General features: G+C 57.0%; 1 protein-coding gene across 7 annotated transcripts; it reads right to left on the bottom strand.

Moving 5' to 3' along the window:
• Positions 1-517: 517 nt before the first annotated feature.
• Positions 518-21952, bottom strand: SLC45A3 (solute carrier family 45 member 3). 7 transcript variants are annotated; one of them, XM_070497698.1, is made up of 6 exons: positions 21816-21887; positions 15163-15459; positions 8846-9240; positions 7240-8025; positions 6256-6521; positions 518-4151 (listed from the first exon to the last, which is right to left on the bottom strand). In XM_070497698.1, the coding sequence occupies exons 3-6, from the start codon at positions 9054-9056 to the stop codon at positions 3714-3716; spliced, it is 1701 nt and encodes a 566-aa protein (XP_070353799.1). In that variant the 5' UTR covers positions 9057-9240; positions 15163-15459; positions 21816-21887; the 3' UTR covers positions 518-3713. The 7 variants fall into 7 exon arrangements, with proteins under 7 accessions (XP_070353799.1, XP_070353797.1, XP_070353798.1 ...); XM_070497696.1 differs by having other exon boundaries at positions 15163-17198; positions 21816-21877; XM_070497697.1 differs by lacking the exon at positions 21816-21887 and adding an exon at positions 16096-21798 and having other exon boundaries at positions 15163-15868.
• Between the last annotated feature and the right edge of the window lie 1623 nt (positions 21953-23575).

Raw genomic sequence — 23575 nt, 5'->3', positions numbered from 1 at the left:
TCCATGAACCCCCTCCGCCATCACTGGGGGAGGCCAGGGAATCAGCTCGTTATTTTGAAAACTGGTGGGGCCGGCTCCGTGGCCGAGTGGTTACGTTTACGCGCTCCACTGCGGCGGCCCAGAGTTCGGATCCTGGGCGCAGACACGGCACTGCTCGTCAGGCCACGTTGAGGCAGCATCCCACATCCCACAACTAGAAGGACCTGCAACTAAGATATACAACTATGTACGGGGGGTTTGGGAAGATAAAGCAGAAAAAAAAAAAAAGAAAGATTGGCAACAGTTGTTAGCTCAGGTGCCAATCTTTAAATAAGAAAACTGATAAATACAAAGGAGTCAAGTACTTGTTGAAGAAATAAAAAACTATCATCATTTTCCAATGCCTATGAAATAATGGATCCAAGAAATCAAGGACGACTAACATCAAAAAAGAAAGACAACTAGACAATACACATTCCCTTCTACGGAAGTACACAAATCTATGAAGCATTCTTACAAAAACAAACAAACAAACAAATCTGATCTGGTCTCTAACTTTAATTACCAATTTACAGAGAACACAGGGGCAATGAAAACGTGAAATATCCCCATGGGAATGCAATCAGCAAAATTCACATGATCTAAGGGACAAACAACTCTGTTTCTTTAACAAGTAAATTATAAGGAAAAAAATAAAAATTCAGGAGGTACCTATGGCTTACAAGAGATTTAAAAGACACAGCAACCAATTGCAATGTTTGGAACTTATCTTGATTCCAATTTGAACAAAAACTATACAAAAACTTTGTAAGACAAGAAAATGTGAACACTGCATATTTGCTTATACATATTTGATATAACTAAGTGTTATTTTTTGGTCCGATAACAGTAATGTGGTTATATGACTCTGAAATAAAAGTCCTTATCTTTTAGAAATACATTCTGAAGTATTTCAGAATGAAATATGATGTCTGAAGTGTGCTTCAAAATTATGTAGGAGGAGTGTAGGGAGGTATTGTTAAATATTTAAAGGCCTGTGTCCCTAGGATTGGACAATCAAATCTGAATGTAATCAAGACTCTAGATATTATTACCAGCTTACGGGGGAAAAAAGGGGGAAAGAGGAAGAGCTTAAATAACACTGAACAAACAGTCAGCTAAATATAGAATATGGGCCATTCTGTAGGAAAAATGACTCCTTCTTCACAAATGAATGGCATTAAAAAAAAAGAGGAGACTGTTGGAGATTAAGAGGGACCTAAGGGACAGAGAGAACCACTGAACGCAATCTATCTGAGTTGTTTACCTCAGTTGGACCTTGATTTGAACAAACTAACTGTAAAAAGGCATTTCTGAGGGGCCAGCCTGGTGGCGCAGCGGTTAAGTTCACACGCTCCGCTTTGGCAGCCCAGGGTTCGCCAGTTCGGATCTACACACTGCTCATCAAGCCATGCTGAGGCAGGTTTCCCACATAGAAAGTAGAGGAGGATTGGCAGCAGATGTCAGCTCAGGGTTAATCTTCCTCAAAAAAAAAAAAAAAAAGGCATTTTTGAGAAAAGTGGGGGAAACTGTACCTGGATTAGGTAATTGACGAGCATAAGGAATTACTATTTGTTGGATATGATCATGGCATTGTGATCAACTTGTTGAAAAGTCCAATTTCTTAAAGATACACTCTGAAGTATTTACAAGCGAAATGAAATTGTCTGCTATGCGCTTTAAAAATACCCTAGAAAAAAAAAAGAGGTGGGGGAGGGAGAGAGGGTGAAATAAAAATGGCACAATGTTAATAATTGTTGACGTCGGCCCATTATACCAGGCTCATCACTCCTGTGTGTTTGAAAATATCCACAACAAAACATTAAATACCATTTAGAACATTTAAAAAATAAAGCTAGTCCTTGCCCAGGATGTTACCTATAGTGACCGCTCACATTTAAGGGACAGGAAGGCCGCTCAGGTTTGGAGGGGGGAGGGAGGTGGCAAGGCAGGGGAGACTCGGAACTTGACCTGAGCCTGGCGGGAGGGTGAAGGTGGGAAACGGCGGGAACCGGGGCACAGCAGTGTTGGAATCCTCGCCAGCACCCACAGGTGCATTCCTATTGCTGTAGTTGATGGGTGCTTGCTCCATCTCCTTGGTCACACAGTGAGCCCTTTGAGAAGGAAAATGCCCCACTCCCTTGCCCTCCGCACTCTTCCCACCTCCTCCCTCTCCCCCACATTCCCAAAAGAACTCCCCAATCCAGGGGGTAGCACCACGGCGCCCAAGCACCAAAGGACAGCAGAGTGCTGGTCTGTGGCTCCATCTGCTGGTGGTGCTGGGAACTGAAGCTGCCGAAACAGGGTTCCAATGAGACGGAAGCTGCAGACAATTTGAGCGCTCTGGATCCTTCCCCTCAGAAAGGATAAACACAGGCCAATTAAACATATAAGAAGCATTTAATTTCATCACCATAAACATTATACTCTGATTGCTCACATACAGTATAAAATCTTTACTCCGCTAAATAAATAAGACATAACATTATTGCAAACGGCACTTAAACCCTCCCGAGATTAGACCTTAGCCCAGGCAGGGGGCGCTCCTGAGATTCTGTGCGAGATTCCCCAAGCACAGATATGCCCTGGGGGCTGAGACGGATAAAGGCTCCAGGAGCCAAACTCCGTGCTTCTGGTCCTGCCACAGCCCAGAGGAGAGGCAGGGAGGCTGCTGAGGAGAGGCAGGGGGCGGGCAGCTCCTTCATCAGCCCAGTCCTACAGGGAACAGAGAGGAGCTGGGGGGCAAGGCTGGGCCAAGAAAGGAGGGGAGGCTGGGGAGGCTGTGAAACCTGGAGCCCCCCTCCCCACCTTCGTCCAGGACCCAGCCTTGGGTAACAGGATTTGGGATGAGTTGGGGCGAGCAGAGATTCCAGGCTCCTGGGTTAGGTACTGTGGGGGCCAGACCAATCACCCCAGGAGGAGATTCTGGCAATGCTCAGCATGATAAACAGCCATCTTAGGGGACCCCATCATTGGGGATCTCACCTCCTAGACACCAACATGGCAGAGCTGGGAACTGATTCCCCTCTACTTAGTTAAATAAATAACTTAAATATTTAAAGGCCTGTGTCCCTATGGTGGTAACACAGGGGCCAACAAGCCATGTCCTGATAAAACATAGGGGCGGGGGATCAGCAGAAAGGCAGCGCTGTAGGGCCAGGCAGCTTCCCCTCTCCCCTCAGGACTCTACCCCGCAAATATCTCTCATACTTTCAAATCCTGTGGAGGAGAGTTTCACACCAGAAACTGCCGCGTAAGAGCAACACTGGGGGGACCTACGGGATAAGGGGGTTTGGAGGTGGGAGCCCAGGCGGCTGAGTTTACTCAGCTCCCCAAATCCCTTCTCTGGGTATGTCCTGACCAGGACGCCAGCTGTTAATCCTGAGCCTCGATGTCCCCCTGCAGAGTCCTGCACCCCCCGGAGCACGGAGCTAACCAGACGCCTGCCCTCTGGCTTCCCTGTGGGAGTCCAGACTGAAGCCCACCGGGAGAGCCACCAGTCGCCCAGCACTAAAGCCCGGGAGAGGCCAGAGGGAAGCCCCAGTCCCCCACCTGTGCAGCTGTGCACCCATGGCCATGGGGTGGCAGCAAAGAGCCACACCACTTTGGCAGCAACAGACACTGGAAGCCAGCCTCAGCCCTGGGGGCTGACTGGAGACTGGAACAGGGCCTTCCCTCAGTGGGTTGGAAGCAGTCTACAGCGAGTATTTGGCCAAGTCGCTCTTGTCAAATACTACCTGTGTGGCAAAGTAAATGGCCACCAGACCCAGGCCTGCAGCCGACACCATATAGGCAGTGACAGACTGGCTGAGCTGAACAATGGAGCCCATAAACAGGGATGGGGCCACCTGAGACAGCAGGAAGGCACTGTCCAGAATGGCAAGGTCCAGGCAGATGCCCCGGCCCGGAAGGACCCCAGCCTCGGGTGGCTCACCCACCACCATACGCATGGAGACATCGCAGGCAGAGGCCCCACAGAGTGCGGGTGGAGACGGGAGCAGGCCGCTGCCTCCAGCACCCATGTGTCCACTCGGGAAGGGAGATCCGGGCTTGGGGCCTGGTGGGAAGCTGGTCATCAGGCTGTCCTCACTGGCGCCACCTCCAGCATCTCCTCGGTATTTGGGCAAAAACACCTGGGAGAGGGAGAAAAAAGGGGACAGGTACAGGTGTGTACCCAAGTAAGGGATCCTCCAGTTATGAGAACAGACCCTGGCCTTCCCAGGGGCTGGAAGAAACCGGGAAACAGGTCTTTTTATAATAAAAATCAGGCAGCAGGTCAGAAAACTGAGCGAAGGCTGCTTGGTCTATTTCTAGTCAAGACCCTCATCAAGGGCGGGAGAAGGGTAGGGGGACAGAGAGGGGACAAATCTGAAACCGGAAGTCCAGGCCTCCTCTGGCCTCTCCTAGAACAGGTAGGAGGCAGACAAACTCAGTTCTGCAGGTTAGGAAGAGAACAGAACCCCAAGGTAAAGGAAGAGACAGGCAGAATGAAGACAGGTGAGAAGAGATTTGTGAGAACAGAGGAACCAAATCCACAGGCGGGGCCCCTGCTGGCCCAACCCACCCGCCCCGCAGGCTCTCCTAACCGTCCTCCTTCCTGCCGCCCCACAATTCACCACGGGGAAATGCTCATTGCCCTCCGGAGAGGAGCCTGCTGCCACTGGGGTCACAGGCCCTAGCTGTAGCTCTGTCCTACTGTGGGGTCCATGGCCCCAGTCTGGGGAAAGGCAGGGTCCAGAAGACTCAGCCTGGAGTGGACGGGAGGAATCACTCTCTTCTCAACTCCTCAGCCCAGCTGTGCTAATGTTGAAGCTTTCTCACCTCCTTCTCATCGTCCACCCTGAGCCTCTTGTTTAAGGACAAGGCCAGAACTTATCTGACACTGCTCCCTTGCCCACTAGTGCCTAATAGGGGAGAGTTCTTGAGGTGGCTGCGTTAGACCTGGGAGCCACAGCAGAGCTCAAACCTGACCCCAGGGAAGCCCGGGCTCGTCACGCAGCTAGAAGTGGGCAAAGAAGTGCAGGGCCAAGTGTGCCAGAAGCTGCTGCTTGGAATGGGCCTGCCAGGACTGCTCTTCCTTGCCTTCCACCCCAGGAAAGACCAGCCAGGCTGGAGCCTGGACAGGCCCCTGGGGACAAACATGCTCCTCAGTCTGAGGGAAGGACCCTCAGCATGCCCCCTGGCATGGCTGCATGTGCCCAAGCCTGGCCTCTGGACACCAGCCTTTAAGTCCCCGGCCAGGGCAGCAGAGGCTAGAGGCTGATGATGTGCGCCAAAGGGGGTCTCAGGGACAGGTTCCCCAAACCAAAACCCTGGCCCTTCCTGCGACCCCTGCCCCCAATGCAGCTACCTGTTCAGTTAACCAACCTCCCAGCTAGGTGTTTCTCTGCTACCCCACTCATGTCCCACAAGGGGCAGAGACATCTTCCCTAGAGTCTGGAAGCTCTATGAGGTCAGGCCTGCATCTCCTCCTCCCTCGGGACACTCCAACTTCTTGCCCCTCTGAGCTCTGCACCCAGGGCTGTAACTCAGTGAGGCTAGCGGAGGGGACAAAGGTGACCACAAAGCCTGGGTCAGGAGGCTTTGCACACAAGGGGGCCCCTGGAGGGGCTGGTTAGTGTGAGGCCCCCAACTTACACAGTGCCCAGGTGAGCGGTGTTGGCGCGTCAGGCTCAGAGATCCGCCGTGGGGGCGGGGGAAGGGGACGAAGGCAAAGGTGTGAGGCAGGAAAAGAAAAGAGAGAATTAGACAGAAAAGGAAGATGAACCAGAAGGAGAGGGGGCAGTAAGGAGCCTTCCCCACCTGGGAGACCAAAGCAGGGCACAGATCAGCCACAGTGCCCCCTGAATAAGGAGAGGTGTTGCCAACACCAGACCATGCCCGCTCACCATGTGCTGAAGCTAGGTGCCCCAGAGGTCATCTGACCCAGGTCCCTACTTCTGCAGACAACAACCTGGCCCAGACTGAGGGCTTCTGCTGGCCTGCCTCTTGAGGATTCCCAGAGAAGGACTTCGCTCTTCCTGCAATCACCCACTGAAGTGCTTTATGGTCCTGACACCAGGAAGTCATTCCCAGAGTCTAATCTACACCCGCTTCCTTCCGCAGCCCACGTCTCTGGCCCTGGAGCTACGAGGAGCTTCCTCTCCAATCAAAGAAGGCCTTCAACTTCTGGACCAGACCAGCTGGGGCTAGTCAGCCTCCCCTCAGCCCGCTCCACCCAGCGGCCAGGGCGAGTACCTGCTTCTCGCGGTGGTAGAGGGATGCCAGCGTGTAGGGCAGGATCTGCAGGGCGGAGAAGGTGAACCCTGTGAGGGCAGCCGAGGCGGTCACCACAGCCACGCTGCGGGACAGGCACGTGGCACCGGCAGCCACGGGGAAAGCCACCACACTGGCCAGATAGACTGCCCTGGTGCCGAATCGCTGCACCAGCCGGTCCATGACCAGGGAGAAGAGCAGGGAGATGGCACACTGCAGGAACAGCCCCAGGCTGCCCATCCGGACCCCTGGAGGCGGGTGGGGAGAGAGGCAGTCAGACAGGGAAGGGGGGGAGTGGCTCAGAATTAGGAGCCGCAGGCACCTGCTCGCCGAGACCTGCTCTAGACCAGACCCGCTCCCCCGCACCTTCCCACCCTACCTGTAGCAACGGAAGTCTAGGCTCTTCCACTGACCCCAGGGAATGTGGCCAAAGCCACTGGCTAAGGACAGAGGAAGATGTTCTAAGGGTCGACTAGAGCCTCAGCTAGTGCTCTGTGGGCTAGGACGGAGACAGGGAACGCAAAGACAGTTCTCCCATAGGCTCTAAGACGGAGCTCCAGGACGCCTGAGCTGGAAGGCGCTAGCAAGGTGGTTTGGGAAGTCAGCAGGGGACACAGAGGGTACACTGACGTTGGGGCCAGGTGGACCTGAGACCCAGACTTGACTCCTCCACTCCCTTTGGACCTTAAATAAGCTCAGCCTTTTCTTCTGTCAAATTGGGGCAAGGACTGATCAAAATCTCAGAGCAGCCTGAGGCTCTGTTGACACTGCAGGCAAGGCTGCCCTGCACCCTTGAGGAGCTGTACTCGCAGACTACACACTGGGCCCATTCTCCTGATGGGGAAATCAGGGCACAGATGCACAGCTACCAGCCGAGGCACAGGCTGTGGGCACCTCCCTAGGCATGAACGTCCCCTGGACAGCAGCCCCCACAGCAGCGCCCATCCCTGGCTGCTGAGCCCTTACCTTCATCATAGTGTCTCCGCGCCTCGGTGCCTGGCTCAGCCCTGGGCACACCCTGGTACAGCCCCTCACCCACGAAGTCCGTGTAAAACAGTGTGAAGGTCATGAATGCCATCCAGCTGCACAGCTCGGCCACAAAGAGTCGGCGCAGAGTACGAGGCACACGGCAGCAGAGCTGGTGCAGCCGGGGGAACAGGGTGCCTAGGTTCCGGAAAGCCAGGCGGGCGCGGCCCGGGCAACAGTGGGGTGGCATGGGGGACACCGACAGCCCTTCTGGTGGCTCGGCCGGGCCCAGCGCTGCCTCCTCGGCCACCAACAGCGTGGCTGCCACACAGGTGAGGAAGATGACAGTGAGCAGGCCAAAGAGGCACTCCTCCTGGGTGCCCAGGTAGGGGGCCAGGGCACTGGCGTCCCAATCGATGGCGGGCAGCAGATAGCCCAGGCAGCCCCCAAGGCTGATCATGAAGGCGTAGACAGAGAAGGCCTGGCGACAGTGGTCTGGGTCCCGGAAGAGGTCAGAGAGCAGGGCCTCCAGGGGAGTGAAGCACACCTGGCCACAGAAGTCCAGCAGCCCCACGCCCAGGATCAGCAGGGCCAACTCCAGGGGCCTGGCGTCCGGGCACAGCAGCCCTGCCAGCCGGCCGGCCCTCGGGATGAGGAAGAGGCTCAGCAGGACACCCAGGGACAAGGCCCAGATGAAGGGCCTCCGGCGACCATAGCGCCCACGCCAGTGGTCACTGGCGGAGCCTAGGAGCGGGACGGAGACCAGGCCCAGCACTGGACCGATGCCTGCAAGAAAGGCAGGAGTGTGAGCCAGAGGCTGGGGCCCTTAAGGGGTGGGGGAAGGAGGCCAACCTCCTTGAGAAGAGGATCACGATATATCACCCAGAGGGAGGGCCAGCCCTGTGCTGGACGCTGTGCTGAGCGCTACACGACAGGATCACTAACGCCCCATTTTAAGATGGGGAAACTGAGGCATGGAGCAACTGATAAGTGATACTTGTACACAGGCACAGAGCTAGGGAGGGTGAGCGGTGGGATTTCAACAGCCAGTCTGACTCCAGATGCTGTAATCCTGACAGACCCCCTCTTCCTAGGAGTCACACAATGGTGACCACTTGCCTTCTGTGGCCTCTGCACAGCGCCTGCCCCAGGGGTAAGGAAGCCCCCCGCTGGAAGACCCCAGTCCTACTAATCAGTGGCTGGCTGTACGGCCTGCCTATGTCACCTAACTTCGTATAAGCCTCTTTTACCCTCTCTGTGAATGGATAAACTCAAAGGGCTGTTGCAAGGATTAAATGAGGTAGTAGATATAAATCATAAACAGCCAGACACATGCAAAGGGCAAGTTCTCCAGTGGCTCCTACGGGCAGGCCTTGTGTAGAGGCCAGGGGAACAGCAGTGGCCAGGGAATGTCTCTCTACTCTTTGCTTCCTCTTGGACCCCCTGGGCCCAGGGTCACCCTCCCCAGCAATGGAGGCCTGGCAGGCTCGGGAAGGGCAGGCAGCTCCCTCTCCCGCCCAGCAGCTCTCTGGGCAGAGGCCCCGCTGCCCTGCTGCCGGGGCAGCCTAGATCTGGAGCAGGAGGGAAGGAGCGCCTGGTGACTCACCCAGAACCATGGTCATGAACTTCTCCTCTACCCCCACTTCCAGCAGCAGGGGTGGCGCGTAGGTGATGCCCGCGGCCAGGCACACCTCCAGGCCGAAGGTCAGCAGGTTGACCAGCAGGAGCTGGGCTTTCCTATGCCGCAGCAGGCGGCTCCCCCACAGCCTCTGGACCATGGTGGGCCAGGCGGCGAGGGCTCCAGCCCGTTCACGCATTCCAGAACTGCTTCGTCTCTGGCCTGCTCCAGACACCCAGGCCTCTCCTTTCTGACACCGACCACCTAGGACTCAGCCAGGAGCCCATTTCTGCCAGCCCTCCGTGCGGGTCCAGCTTCTCAGCCCATGCTAAACGCCTGCTGCCGTGGGGTGCTTCCTGGACACATACCCCATCACTCGGACACTGAAAGGGAGGGACAACCAAACACACGAGTGTTAGGTCCTGGGAACCAGGATTTGCTCTCAATTCTCTGAATCCTGTTCACTCCCAGGCTGATGGTGTGGCCCTGCCACCTGGGTGTCACCCCCGATTGCCCAGTCAGGAAATTCATGTTAATATTAGCCTAAGGCTGACATAAGTAATAAGGTAAATATGATTTTTAAAGCTTAGCACACTCCAGAGCCAAACAGATGTCGGTTATTCTCTGTTTTGGAATATCTTTGCAATTGCCCTTGCCTGCTAGTATGGGGGAAAAAAAAAATCAAACCAATGGAATTCCCAGTTCCCCAGGCCCTGTCATCAAGGTGCCCTGAGACCCTCCAGCCGGCCTGGTTTGTTTGCTTTCCTCTCTCCACCTCCCAGAGCGGCAGTTCAATTCCCCTTTGTTAGGAGCAGCATTTCCTATTCTGCACTGCCTGGCCACGGGCCATGGTGCCCGGATGACGGAGGACGGGCCAGGGGGGAGAGGCTGTGGTTTGTTGGGCTGGATTTTAACCTGTCATTGAAACTGCTTCAAGACCGCTCCCCTGGACGAACCTGGGCCTGAAAACCTCTCCCGTGAGTTTCTCTTCGCGTTCAACTGTTCGTGGGGAAAAAACATTCCCACATGTGCTGCCCAGCTGTCCTGGGACAGCGGGGCCATCCAGGCGCCCAGCCTCACGGGCTTGAAACTGCACCACCTGGCAGCAACTGCAGTGACACCAGTGACCCCAGGGCTGGCAGGACGTCCCACACTCCCAGGCAGCCTTTCTCTGTTCCCCAAAGTGCTCCATTCTCAGCAGAGAAATCCCCATAGCCCTTCCTGCGAGGCCTGCCTCCTGTGCCCAGAGATCCTACTGGGGGAGCACCTACCCGTGCCCCCACCCCTAGGCAGCTGCCTCCAGGTCTAGCTTCCCTGAAGAGAAGGTGTAGAGAGTGGGCCATGGTGAGAAAAGGTGAGAGTCCCCTAACCAGCCAGCCATCCCAATGTGGGGGAGAGGAGGGCGGGGCAGGGGGACGGACGACAGAGCCTCACACCACTTGTGGCTGGAGTCTGGCGTGCCTTCCTTTGCCTCATGGATTCAAGCCCATAAATGCTGTTGAAGAGCACTACTCCTGTGCAAGGTCCACAGTGGCCGAGGGCCCGGCTCCCGTCTCCTCCCCAACCCCAGAGCCTTCCTGGAGCACCCTCAGGCTCACTTATTCCTCTTCCAAGCTCAGCATCTCGTAATTTGGAGCTTCAACATCTTTTATCTCTTTAAATAACCTCAAGCCCCACAGGGCCTTGTGTGTTACAGAGCACGTTGGAGGTGCTCTCTGCGCTGTGCCACAGAGAAATCAGACGGCCATCAGTCCTGGGTAAGACGTGTCCATCCCATAACCGCCTTCTGGGGCTCTACAGCTGGTAGAGCAGGAAGGAGGGGACTTCAGATGAGGCTGGGCAACCAACAGCCTCCTCCCCAAAGTCCCGCTCAGACCCAGGCCATCCACTTCGAGAACGGACACAGCCTCCTATGGGGGTGGCATGGGGAGGAGTGAAAACACTGACTCACGTGGCCCCAAAAAGGGACTGGAGGACCAGACAGCAGTCTTAGCTGGGCGTTTGTGGGTTCAGCTCGAGGCGCGTCCTCCCCAGTCGCTGCTTTGCCATAGCACCACAACAGGAAAGCAGGAGGCTGCCCAGGGACCAAGGGCTCGTGCCATCCAGGCTGGAGGGAGGGATTCTGGGTGCAAAGGCTTCCAGCCCCTTCCACTCCCCACCCTCAGTCTGGGATGGCCCCGGACATTCACCTGCTCTGGGTTTTTAAGGGACCAGGTCCTCCCTGAGCAAACAGAGGCTGTGTCAGACCCAGCCTCACCCACAACCCACTCCATTCCCAAGCCCTGCTTGCTCCCTGTTGTTGAAAATAAACCGCAGCTCTCCTGCAACCACTAATCACCCCGCCTGCCTTCCCCCCTCCCTCGATCTGGTTCCTCACTCCCTGACTTCCTCACTCTCTGAGGAGCAGGACCCTCCCTAGCCCACAAGGGAGAACAAAATGGGTGAAGAGAGGAAAGTCGTCTCACCCGCTATGAGGAGCTCACCAGCCAGCTCCTTAGCCACCTCCCCCTCCCCAGCGCCTCTCCGCCCCCCAGAGGTTCTTTACCCGGTAACCAGGGGCTGGGCCAGCTGTGGAATTCATTGAGAGGAGCCAGGTAGGAAGTGGGCTGGCTGCCAGCCCTGCTCTGCACCCCTCTGTCCTTAGGTTGCTGAGCCCGTCCTCCCTCTTTTGACTTCTACTCTGCCTTGGGGTCCAGGACACTCTTGCCACCCCCAGACTTTACTCTTTCCAGCCCAGAATTGCCTGAGGAATTCCACGCCCATGAGAATATTCTCCCTTCCAAAGCCCCCTTTCTTCTCCTTACGTCTTCCCTTTCCCCGGACCCCTGGTCTCCCCTGCTTCATCCCCACCCCAGGGCCTCAGGAAGAGGAGACAACAGAGGACTCCCACAGCACTAGCTCAGCCATGAGCCATCCCTCCAGGGCCTCGTTCCCCAGGGCACAAACAGAAGCCCAGGCCCTGCCCGGTCCCCAGGCTCAGAGAGGGGGACAAGAAGAAGGGGTCGGTGGCACGTTCCTGGCTACCACTCCTATCTGCAGCTCCCGGGCACTCTTCTCACCGAAGCTTGAACGAGACAGACCCCAGCGGAGTCCCTGTTTCAGGAGCTCCCCTGTCCAGCTCAGAGAGACAGGATCCAGTTCTCCCTATACCCTCCAGGCTCAGAGATGCGGCTGACTGAAATCCTCCTGCCCCATGCTCCTGGAGCACTCTGCCTGTCTGGCAAACAGAAGATCAACCAGAAGGGCTGGCCTCCAGTGCTCACCTGGTGGGGAGGGGGTGAGGGTGGAGGTACAGAAAGGGGGAGTCTGGCCTGACCTCTTTAAAAGGAATGGAAGCCTTCTAGGAGGACAAGACCCTCTCAAGTTCCAACTCCCCTCCTCTCTGGGCCCCCTAGACGGGACAGCCAGAAAGCTGGAGAAAGCTCTGGGAGCCTGCACGAACTCTGCCCGGCCAACTTTCCTCATCCCTGGGGGTGCAGGCTTGGCCCAGAGAAGTGGGCATGTTTGTGAACCTGCATCTCGCTCCCCAGCTCCAGAGACCAGCGACCTACACGCCCCATGCACTGCAACCCACCTAGATGCCCCATGCACTGCAACCCGGGGCACCCGCAGAGCAGGCAGCGGGTGCCACTGTGACCCTCTGGCACCGGCCCTAGCAGAAGGGACTGGGACCCATTTGCCCAAAGAATAAGTAGCTGAAAGCAGAGTGGGTGTGGGAGGCTAAGGGATGGAGGCTAAGTGCCTCCCCCATCCCCACACGCGCCCCCGAAACCGCGGCCCGGCCCCCAGGGAGAGCCACTCCGAAGGGGTCAAAGGTGGTGAGTGGAGGTCCGGACAGACCCTCACAGGCTGGAGGGCCCGGCGCCTGCCCCTTTGCCCAGCTTCAGATTAGGCGCCACCAGGGAGCACGGGGAAATGAAACTGAACAACAGGAACAAACTTGGCCTGAACTTTCTTCAAAATTCAAAAGACGGAGTGGAGGGAAGGCGACAAGCCCACTCCTGGTAGCTGCCTTCGGAAGGGAGGGTCAGAGGGCTGGATAAAGAGGCCTTTGAGGGCTGTCAAAGGGGCTCTGCCGCCCCGCAGCCCGAGGTGGGGCTGGGGGCGGGATTCCCTCGCTGATAGGCAGGGGCCGGCGGGCTGGGGGCGCGCTGGGGGCGCGCGGCGGCCAGTGTCAGGCAGCAATTCTATGGGCCCTTTATGCAGGCCAGCGTCCCCCCACCCCGTGCAGGCACATCAAACGGCCGGCTCCCGCCCTGACCCTGCCGAGCAGCGACCGCGTCCTCCCTCCACACTCACAAAGCCGCGCTGCTTTCCCACGCGCTCCTCCGCAGGAAGGCCGCCCCTCGACCTCCGCGCCACGGGCAGGCCCCCAGAAGGAAACTGGGGACAGGCTAGGCTGGCCCCGAGGAGCAATGACTCAGCTGCAGACAGCGAGCGGGTGGGGTCACTCCAGGCCATCTCCCTCACACACGCCCCAGGCCAGGACGGCGGGTGGGGAGCAACCCACAAGTAGAGGCTGCAAGACTGCGCGGATGTGGGGACCCCCGTTTCTCCACACCGGACTGGACCCCAGAATCTCATTCCAAATTGAGCTGTCCCAGGCGCCCTAGGTTAGGGGCAGGGAGTTGGTCTGGGGGTTCACCAGCTCAGCATCCCTGCCAACTAGCCCCCTGCCTCAGTCCCAGGAGACCGACGTCCTCGGCCCGACCTAGTAAACCTAGCGGACTCCGTCCCCTTAATGAGCTCCGCCCTCTCAGCGGCTCGCAAGGAGCCTGGGGCCAGACCCCAGAAAGAGGCCGTGCTGGCCACCCAGAAGACCTGACAAGCGCATCCTTGTGAGCTCTCCCCGCTCACAGGTGCCCTGGTCAGGGGTGCTGTGCTGTGGGAATTCCCACCCCGGGAGCTAAGGCGACCAGGACGCAGGATTGGATCAGGCACGGCTTTGGTGACTTCCAACCCACATTCAATCTTTGATTCCCTGGGTTTGAATACTTCCAAAGAAGTGAGGGTCTGCTTTCCCCAGTCCCACCCTACAAAAGGCAGTGGTGATCTGCACAAATAGCTGGGGTCCCCACCTCGCTGCGCTCCCGCAGACACGCAAGAGCACCGTTCAGAATGCAACCCTGCACCCAGGGGAACGGCAGGAAACAGCAAGGGCGGGCAGTGGGGAGTGAGACCCACCACGGCAGACGTGCTCCCCAGCTCTGCCCCCCAGGGCCCAGGGGCTGGGGATTTAGAGTCGCCCGCTGCGCTGCCTTTTCTTCCCTCGGACTGGAAGCCTTCTGCTCAGCAGCTTGTCAGAGAGAGTGAGGGGCTGCAGGCCGGGACACAAAGGGGGATTAGGGAGAAACCTCTCGGCCTGCAGAGTAATCCATCACACTCTCTCCCGGCTGCCAGCCGCCGGCCCCTTCCCACTCAATTCCCCTTCCAGCTGCTGTGACCCCCACCCCCTCCAGCTCCTGAGCCCTGTCACATGGCAGCAAAGAGAATCCCAGGCCCTGGGGGGGCAGAGGGGGGAAACCCCGGACACTGGGAAAAGGACAACGGCTCCCTCCCCCCTCCCGGCCCCCAATGTGTGAAAACCCAACAGGTGGCAGTGGCTCAGAGGGAAGCTGCTTTTGTCGCCCTGTCTGAGAGCCACAGTCCCGCTTCTGAAAGGGGACAAACGTGAGAGGTGGGGGAGGGGAGGGGAGAGGACAGCGGCAGTCCCAGAGCTCCTTGGATCTCCCCTCCCCTCTCAGATCCAGCGATGGGATTCTGCAGCTGGCCTTCCCCTCACCTTGGCCAGCGGAGGCGAAGCACCCCTCCCCAGGTCACCCGGCATCCCATGGTCACAGTGAACACAGATGCGCATCTGACTCCAGGCACCTGAGCCTCCCAGCAGACTTCCTTTCTGTGGAACAGCTGCAACCCAAGGTCACACTGGGTCACCTTGACCAAGTGCCCTCCAAACAAGACAGCCCGTGCCCTTCACCCAAGACCTCTCTTCCTGGCCAGGAGCCACAGGTCCCTGATCCCAGACGTCCCCGGACCCAGCAGATCCTGCAGGTGACCTAGGTTTGGCAGTCGGCCCGACCTGGGTTTGCATGCCAACTCCACCACTTACTGTAACTGTGTCACCTTGCTACTTGACCTCCCCGAGCCTCAGTTTCCTCATCTGCAATTAATAATAGCAGCTAAGTTGAGGTTTACTACATGCCAGGTACTCTTCCAAGCGTTTTAATCTTCTAGCCGCCTCCTGAGATGGGTACAGTGAGTTGACCCATTTGAGAGGCAAGGAAACATAGATTACCACGACTGACCTCACAGCTGCGCCATGTGTCTGAAAGGATGTGCACGCTCCTGGCAACGCCTCTTCAGGTTTCTGGGCTTCCTCAGTGGAGAATCCCGGAGAAGGCTTTCTCATTCCCAGACTGGAGCAGCAGGGGTCAGAGGGGGACCGGCTTCCACGCCCCTCTCCCACGGGCCTCCCGCACCCGCCCCAGCGCTCTCTCAGCCCCCAGAGGCCAGAGGAATGCCAAGAATGTAAACGCCTCCCCAGGTGCTGGCCCCCACAGGTAAGGAGAGGTCACTGCAGCAGACCTGGCTGGTGTCTGAGGCTGGGAAGGGAGATGAAGGGTGAGATAAACATCCCAGTTATGAGACAGGGTGGTTCCCATCTACAGGGAAAACAATCACAGTGATGACACCCACTAACTGCGGGAGGTGCCTGGCCCGTGCTGGGTACCTGACGCATCTTCTCCAACTCCTGCCATTTGTGCCATCCTGCACAGCAGGTATTTAATATTCCTATTTCATCGCAAGGACGAAAACGGACTCTCAGAGAAATTTATTAACATGCCCAAGGTTGCACAGACAAAAACGATTAAACGGAAAATTCAAACCATCTGAAAATTCTGGAAAGTGTTCTGAACTGAGAGCCAGAACAGTGTGGTCCAGTTTCAGCAACTTTTGTAGCCGTGTGGCCTGGACGAGCCATTTCACCTCTCTGGGACTCAGTTTCCGCACCTGTAAAATGAGAGCTGGTCTAGCTGCTGTCTAAGGTTCTTACAACCGTACAGCTATGTGATCTCATACACCCCTGCCCCCAGCCCCAGGAAGGGTGCTCTCCATGGACCGGAGGCCACTCAGTGCTCACTGACAAGCCCACATGGCATCAGGGAGGGGGTGTCATAGCCCTCCACCAATGAGAGACAAGGGCACGGGGTGGCAAAGGGCTCCCCAGCTGCACTTACCCATCCTTCACCTGTCTACACATTGTTCAAGTGTGTAGACCACAGGGTGCCGAGGGCTGGCAGTCACCTGAAACAGCCAAGCAACCAAGCCATCTGGGGGCATGATCGCTGTCTTCCCTACTCCCACCCAGAGTTGGACTAGAATTAGTAACTAAATTCTTTCTCTACTTGGGCCACAATAAATGCTTCCCTACAAGGTAGGGTAGCAGTACCAAGAAATCCCTCGGTCCGGAATGAGGTAAGAGGGCTGTGGGAAGAGAATGAAGAGCTTGGCTTGGTCTCCAGACCACTGGGAAGTTCCCTCCCCGCTCCCTTCTCTTCCTACATCCCCTGCAAAGTGAAACCTGAACTTGAACTTTCCCTGTCAGCCAGACCAGGCACCTCTGCCCATCTGTGCACAGCCAACCCTTGTCCCCTCCCTGCAGCCTGGCGTCCCTTAGGAGGTGAGGTATCCGGGAAAGACGCCAGAAGGTTGAGGGTCTGGGCAGACCTCCAGTTGAGCAGAGCCCTGGGCTGGGAGTCAGACCAGGGTGCTGGTCCCAGCTCTGCCGCCTCCCACCTCTAGAATCTCAAATCTGATGCTCTGTAAGGCCCTTTCAGCCCTGATATCCAACGGTCCGTGACGAGCCCCTTTTCTCATCAGAGGGCTCTGGGCCAGACTCAGTCCTGTGGAGATATGGTCTCAAAAACAGTTAGTCAGAGGCGAGCAAGGTGAAAGGAGGCTCCAAAAAGACTTCTTTATTAAAGAGCTCTAGTTTACCCACCCTAGGAGGAGGTATGCCTCAGTAAGTGCAACCGAACCTCCCCCAAAGGAACGTCAAAGAGCACTAAAACTCTCCCACCTACCCACCCACCTGTCCGTCCACCCATCCACCCAACACTTATTGAGCCCAAGTACGTGCAAGCCCCTTGTGAAGGTGCTGGGAATTCAGAAACGAATGACTGCAGCCCCCTTTAGCAGAAGGGACAACATACACTCAGAGTGCAGTGAGATGCTACAGGTGTAAAGACACAGGTCCTTAGAGTGGGGCGTGCTCAGTTCTTCCAGGACTTCCCAGGGGAGGCAGCCATGTTGCTGAGCCTTCAAGATGAGCAGGTAGGAGCTACGCAGAAAAGGGTGCATGCCTGCACAGCACGGCCACTGGAGCCGGGGATCCGCTCATCAGACGACCCCTCCCAGTCAGGTGCGGCGGAATACACACTAGACCCAAAATCGTGGGACTCGGTTTTGATCTCAGATCTGGGCCCAAGATGGGGATATTCATCAGCACTGAGCCTGTGTTTGTTTCCAGGTACACGTCGAGCACAATCACCTCCCTCAGACGGCCTCTCCCTTTCCCCTGAACTCTGTCCAGCTCAAGTCCTACACCTTCTCCAGGCTGCCTGGAACCCAAGCTGTCAAGAATTCTCCTTTCTCGACTGTGCTCACCAGGCAGCCCTCAGGGTTGGCTACTGCGGTCCTCCCGGTCACTGGCTTGCAGTCCTTTCCCGCCCCCACCCCACTAGCCCTTCAGCTCCTGGAAAGCAGGGAGCACAGTCCCTGCCCAGGCCCTGAGAAGGGAGGTGCGCGACAGAAGGCCTTACGGGTGAGGCTGAGTCAGGATTCCTGCCTGATGTGATCTGACCAGCGTACTTGGGATTCAGGCTGGGCCGCATGCAAGGTATTTGGCTGCTCAGCTCTCTAGAAATGAGCCAGGAGCAGGAAGCTAGACCGCCACATCCCTAGGGCTCGGTGGGGCACTCTCGGCTTGGACACCGTCTGCCAACTCAAAGCACACTTGAGATTGGCCTGGGAAGTGGGGGCATGACAGGGAGCAGCAGGGAAAGAAAGTGGGACTGCTGTCTCAGGCTAGGTGCTCCAGAGGGCATCCTATTTGGCTAGGCGTTGAGTGGGGCCTGAAGTTGGTGACCAAGGAACTATGGGCTATGGGACCAGGGGCCAGCTCACCCCAGCTTCCGAGCAAGAGTGATTCCCAGAATGAACAAAGAAGGGGAAGGGCACAGGCATGTACTGAGCACCTGGTCTGTGCAGCATTTTGCTAAATACGCCTATCTCATTAATCTTCACTGTAACCTTGCCAGGTGAATACTATCATCTCCATGTTCCAGACACAGAAACCAAGGCCAACAGGTGAGGCAGGCCCTTCTCCATCATCAGAAGCAAGAAGTCCCACAAGTTATTCAGAGTCGGTGGCAAAACTCTAAATTTCTTCCCATGGAGGAGGAAACACAGACCATGTAGTAGAAAAAGGGTTTAAACAGGAAGCTCTGGCCAGATATCAAGACCATCGCGTGATGGCTCTGTCACCAGCCCCTGCCCCCAAGCAGGGACACTTAATACACAGGACAAAGCTCCACACTCCAGCTCTATTGCTGGGAGTCAAGTGGCATCAGCGGTCGAGACACTGGGCCTGGTACCAACTGATGCAGCCTCATCTCACTGTCCAGCAAACAGGGCCACTGACTGTTCGAAGAAAGCCAGGCTTGGTTTTTCTTCTGAATGCCAGAAAGCAGTGCAAAGGTCCCAAGGGTTGGGGAGGGAAGACAGAGTAGAAACCCAACCTCAGAGCAGCCCCTTCCTCGCATACGGTTTCCCTAAAAATCACAACAAATATCCTTGCTACATAGAAGGCCTTAACCTTTCTGAATATTATTCACCTCCATCCCCTCCCTGCACCCACTTCCAGCTTGAGGAGGTGAGCGAGGCAGGCGTTTCTGGACTGATTAAAAAACAAGTCACACACAGCACTGACAGGGGAGGGACCAGGACGTCAGTCCCAGTGTGTGCTTTGCACAGGACCACAGGTTCAACCGCACGTGTGCCATTCACAATCTACATACAGTTACATGCAGTCTAATTCCTGTGCTGAGACACTCTGGCTTCTGAGTGTGAGACCACAGTGATTGCCTCCATTGTCACGGAGGAACAGCAGCCGACACAGATCAAGCTCTTTTTACTTGCAGCTGCTGCGCTCAGAGCCTTACCTATATCAGCTCGTCTAATGCTCACAGTGCTGTGAGGTGGGTCCTGTGATCCTCGTCCTACAGAGGAGGAAGCTGAAGCCGAGAGTTAAGTAACTTTTGCAAGAAGAAATGGGATTCAGACCCAGGCAACCGGGTCTAGAGCCCCGCCTCTTAACCAGTCATGCTGAAGCCCCAAAGTCCAGGAGGCCTTGCTCCCAAAGAAACAGGTCCCGGCAGAACCCAGGACAGAGCCCCAGGCTGCGTGCTGTGGTCCATTCGGTGACAGGTGATGGATAAGTAGATATGGTTAATACCGGCTGACGTGTACTGAGCACCTACCACATGGCAGGCAAACAGTCACTGCTCTATATGCATGATTTAATAAAACTATAATTTTCTTTCTTTTTTTTTTTGAGGAAGATTAGCCCTGAGCTTACTGCTGCCAATCCTCCTCTTTTTGCTGAGGAAGACTGGCCCTGAGCTAACATCCATGTCCATCTTCCTCTACTTTATTTGTGGGACGCCTACCACAGCATGGCGTGCCAAGCGGTGCCATGTCCACACCCAGGATCCGAACCAGCCAACCCCCGCAAAGGAAGTGGAACGTGCGCACTTAACTGCTGTGCCACCGGGCTGGCCCCTCTATATTTATATATTACACATAATTATATATTTATAAATATTTGTATTTGTTATATTTGTTATTTAATAAATAACAAAGCTATACGGTAGGTACTATCATTATTATTATTATCATCCCTATTTTGCAGCCAGGGATACTGAGGCTTAGAAGAGGTTAAGTAACTTGCCCAACAGTCCACAGCTGGTGGAGCAGCCAGGCCATGGGCCCTGTCTTTCTGACAGTCTGGGTTTTATCCATAAGGCTGTGTTACCACGAGTCCGCAGCCCACCGCCTTTCTGCCTTTTCTCTCAGGAGCCCTGGACAGGCTGAGAGAGGGGAATCGCGCGGTCCCTCCACATCCAGTGGCCTGGAGCGAAGGAGCTCAGCGGGCGCCGAGGATCACTGTCCAGCTGCTCCCTCTCCTCCTCCTTGGAAGGAGCTCGGAGAGGCGGGGGAGCTCACTGCACACCCCATGAGTACACAGGAAAACACTAAATTGGGGCTTGTATGTCCACAGCTGTACATTCATCCACAGCTATATTTTTATCCTCATGCTCATCCTGCTGACTCAAGCTCGATTTTTCTATGCACTTTTAGAATGAGTCCTGGCTGCATGACAAGCCTGGGAGGAGGAGGTAAGACAGGAATGAGGGGATCGGACCCATCCAACAGAAAGACCTGTGACTTCAAATAATGTCCCACTCACTCAGGAGGAGAAGTTGCTCTCTGGGTTTCCTCAGGCTTCCCATCCAGCCTGCACCTCCTGGGCCCTGCCCTTCCCCCAATATGCCAGCCTGTTCCCCAGGCCTTGGGCAGGTGAGCCCACTCCAAGGCTGTCCCGTCTAAAAGAGACCTGCTAAGGGCATCAGGAAAAGCAGCCGGGAGTCCCCAGGGCCTCACTCCCACCCCTGAGCAGCACTTCCAGGAGCCCAGGAAGGGTCACTCTCACCCTGGTCCACCGCCCATGCCGGCAGCGGGCTCTTCTTAGGCCCTGCTCCACTGGGATGGGTCTGCATAACAGCTGAAGGGCAAGTCCTCCCCAGGTACCCACCATGCCAAACTCCTCCCTACCCTCAACTCTGGCCCCTGGGAAAAGAGGAAGCAGGGGGGAGTGGCCCTGGGGAGGGGAAAAGCTGAGCAGGTCAAGTGCGGCTGTCGGGAAGATGGAAGCTGATTCAGAGGTCAAGGGCTAAAGCACCGCTCAGGGCTCCAGGTCCGAGGGAAACAGGAGACCGCGAAGGACTGAGCCTCCCTCAGGAGAGAGCCTGCAGGTCCGGGGCTTCTCTGGCAGGCCGCGCCGCCGCCTAAGCCAGAGCCCCGAGAAGCCCTAGCGGACGCCCAGGTCCCACTCGTCGCACCTGTCTGCTGATCTCAGAGAATTCTCCCCATCCCTCTTGAGCCCCGGCAGGCGAGGAGAAAACGCGGCCTCTCTGTTTCCTCCTCCCCTGAGGGAGGTCCGAGGCTGGGAAGGGAACACGGGAAGGCGCGCGCGCGCACTCTCACTCCAGCCTCAACTCTCTGCCCAGAGCCTGGCCCCAAGGCGACTGTCCGAAAGGGCTCGGGCATCTTGCCCTACCTTATTAACCCTTCACCCTTCCCCGAGCAAGCTGGCCCCAGCCCGAGGACCCCGCGGCGTCCCGGCCCCTTTCCCGGCTCCCAAGTCCCGACTGTGCGGTGACTCATCCTGCCCCTTTCCGGTGAAGCCGAGACAAGGGAAGAAAATAAATGCAACTTTCCAAAGAAAACTCTGCGGCGGGAGGCTGCAACAGGAGCGAGCGGCCGTCGGCCGCCGGCTGCCTGGCCCGGGGCTCCGGGGAGGGGCAGCACCCCGGCCTGGGACAGCGGGCATGCGGGCGCCTCGAGCGCAGCCCGCCCTCCGCGGAAGAAAGCACAGCTCGGCGGGGACCCGAGCGGACGCCCGGCGCTCCGCAGCCCGCCCGCCGCAGGGGCACCCGCCGCCCCGCCACCTCCTCTGGGATTCGCGGGGCTCGGCTCGCAGCGCCCGGGACCGCACCGCGCGGCCCCATCCCGTGGGGCGCCAAGCGCGCGACCCCGCGGAGTCCGGCCGCCCAGCGCCCATCACTCTCCCGCGTCGGGATCCTCTCCCCCGGGAGCAGAGGGGGCGCGCCCCTACCTGGCCAAGGCGGGCTGCTGTCACCTGGGGCTGGCGCGTGCAAACTCGTCCCCCTGTCCTTCCCCCCTGACGCGCACCAGCCGGCGGCTTTTAAATCTCCAGGTTACTCCGCGGGGGGGGGGGAGAGAGCATGCGCGCTGGGGCTGCCAGGAGGGGGCGGGGCGAGGCGGGACAGAGGTCTGGGTGCTGGGAGGGGTGTGGAGGGGCGGGGCTGGTACCCGACGGAAGAAAGCGGGAGGTCTCCAAGCTGTCTTTGTAGCCCCGACCGCGACGGGCAGCCCCCGCGTGGCTCCCAGACTGCCCTATCATTACCTAGGGCGGTGCGCCGCCCCCTCGCCGCTCGCCGCCAAAACGTTTAGGGAAAAGCCACCCGGCTCCGTGGCGCACCTCCCCTCCCGGAGCTAGGCTGCGACCATCACCTGCGCACGCCGCTCTCGCCATCCCCCTCTTCCCGGGCAGAGGTGCCCCCCACGCATCCAGGACCAGCCCCTGACAGGCGATGTCACATTCTCCCTGAGTTACCCTTCCTACTGTTTGCTGTTCTCTGAGGCGGATCGAGGTTCCTTATAGCTAACTCAATGCCCCTTCCTGAAATTAAAAGCCAAATTCCAATGTTTCCTTCTCCTTAAGGGTATGTATGGGTAAGAGGTTGATTGCCAGTAAAATGTTCCCTTTGTCAGCTTTTGAGCAAGATCCCCACAGATACCTGTTTCCAGAATGCGTTTGACAAGAATGGAACAATGCAGGTGGAGGCAGAGAACTGAGACCCAGGCTGGCCTTGGGTGGGGGGAGGAGAGAGACCCAGTTTATGTGGATTGTTCAGTTGAATACCGCAAAATCGCAAGAAGATGCCTTCGAAGGGGAGGACCTAGTTGGCTGCAGCCCTGGACTGGGCACTGGGGCAGTGGGTTCCAATGCTGGCCCTGCCGCCAACCAGGTGTGATGTGGAGCAAGTCCCTTCCACATTCTGGGCCTCTGTGAGAAGCAGGAATTGGCCAAATATGTCTACAGGCACCTCCAGCTGGGAGGCAGAGAAGGAAGGGGGACACAACAGAGCCCTGGGGGCTATGGGGAAGAGAGCGTGGGTGCAGGAGAGGGCAGAGAGAAAAATCAAGAATCCACCTTCTGAGTCGCTAAACAAGTTTAAATTGAAAACTCTGAGCACTGCCTCCCTGGGAGCACTCACCCTCCAGCAGGTGACCCTTCAGGGCACCAGTGGCTTTCCAAAGCCTTTGGCATGACCATTTATGGCTAGCAGAAAGACCGGGGTGGAGTCCTGGGTCCCTGAGCTGGTGTCCCCTCTGCCCCAGAAAAGAGGGCAGGAGTCAGGGGGAATTCCAGGTCAGCTGGAAAGTTACAGAGTCAGGAGAGATGGAACGATAGTATTTTCCAGGCTTGGGGAAGGAGCAGGAGGGAGTTGTCCTGCCTCAAAGAAGTAGGAGCACTGCCTCCTCTCCCTGACTTTTGCACAGGCCTTATGCCTTGTGACATGGGGAAGGGGTTGGGGGAGCTCAGGAGGTGAGCAGACATCGTGGTGTGATATCCTGAACCGGACCACACCCAGAGGTCTGGCCACCTGCCTGAGTGCCTGGTCACCCCTTCCCAATGCAGGTGACCCTTTATTACCAAGCTAGGTGGAGGCACTTTCCAGGCCCTGCCCAGCACAGGGTGCCATAGTGCCCCCTGCTGTAAAAACACTTCCTCCCCCTTTTTCTGCTGGTGTAGACTTGTGTAATAATAATAATGGTAGTAGTTAACCA

The sequence above is a fragment of the Equus asinus genome, chromosome 25 (assembly GCF_041296235.1).
Source record: "Equus asinus isolate D_3611 breed Donkey chromosome 25, EquAss-T2T_v2, whole genome shotgun sequence".
Classification (NCBI taxonomy): domain Eukaryota; kingdom Metazoa; phylum Chordata; class Mammalia; order Perissodactyla; family Equidae; genus Equus; species Equus asinus.
This window is presented reverse-complemented; position numbering and strand designations above follow the sequence as displayed.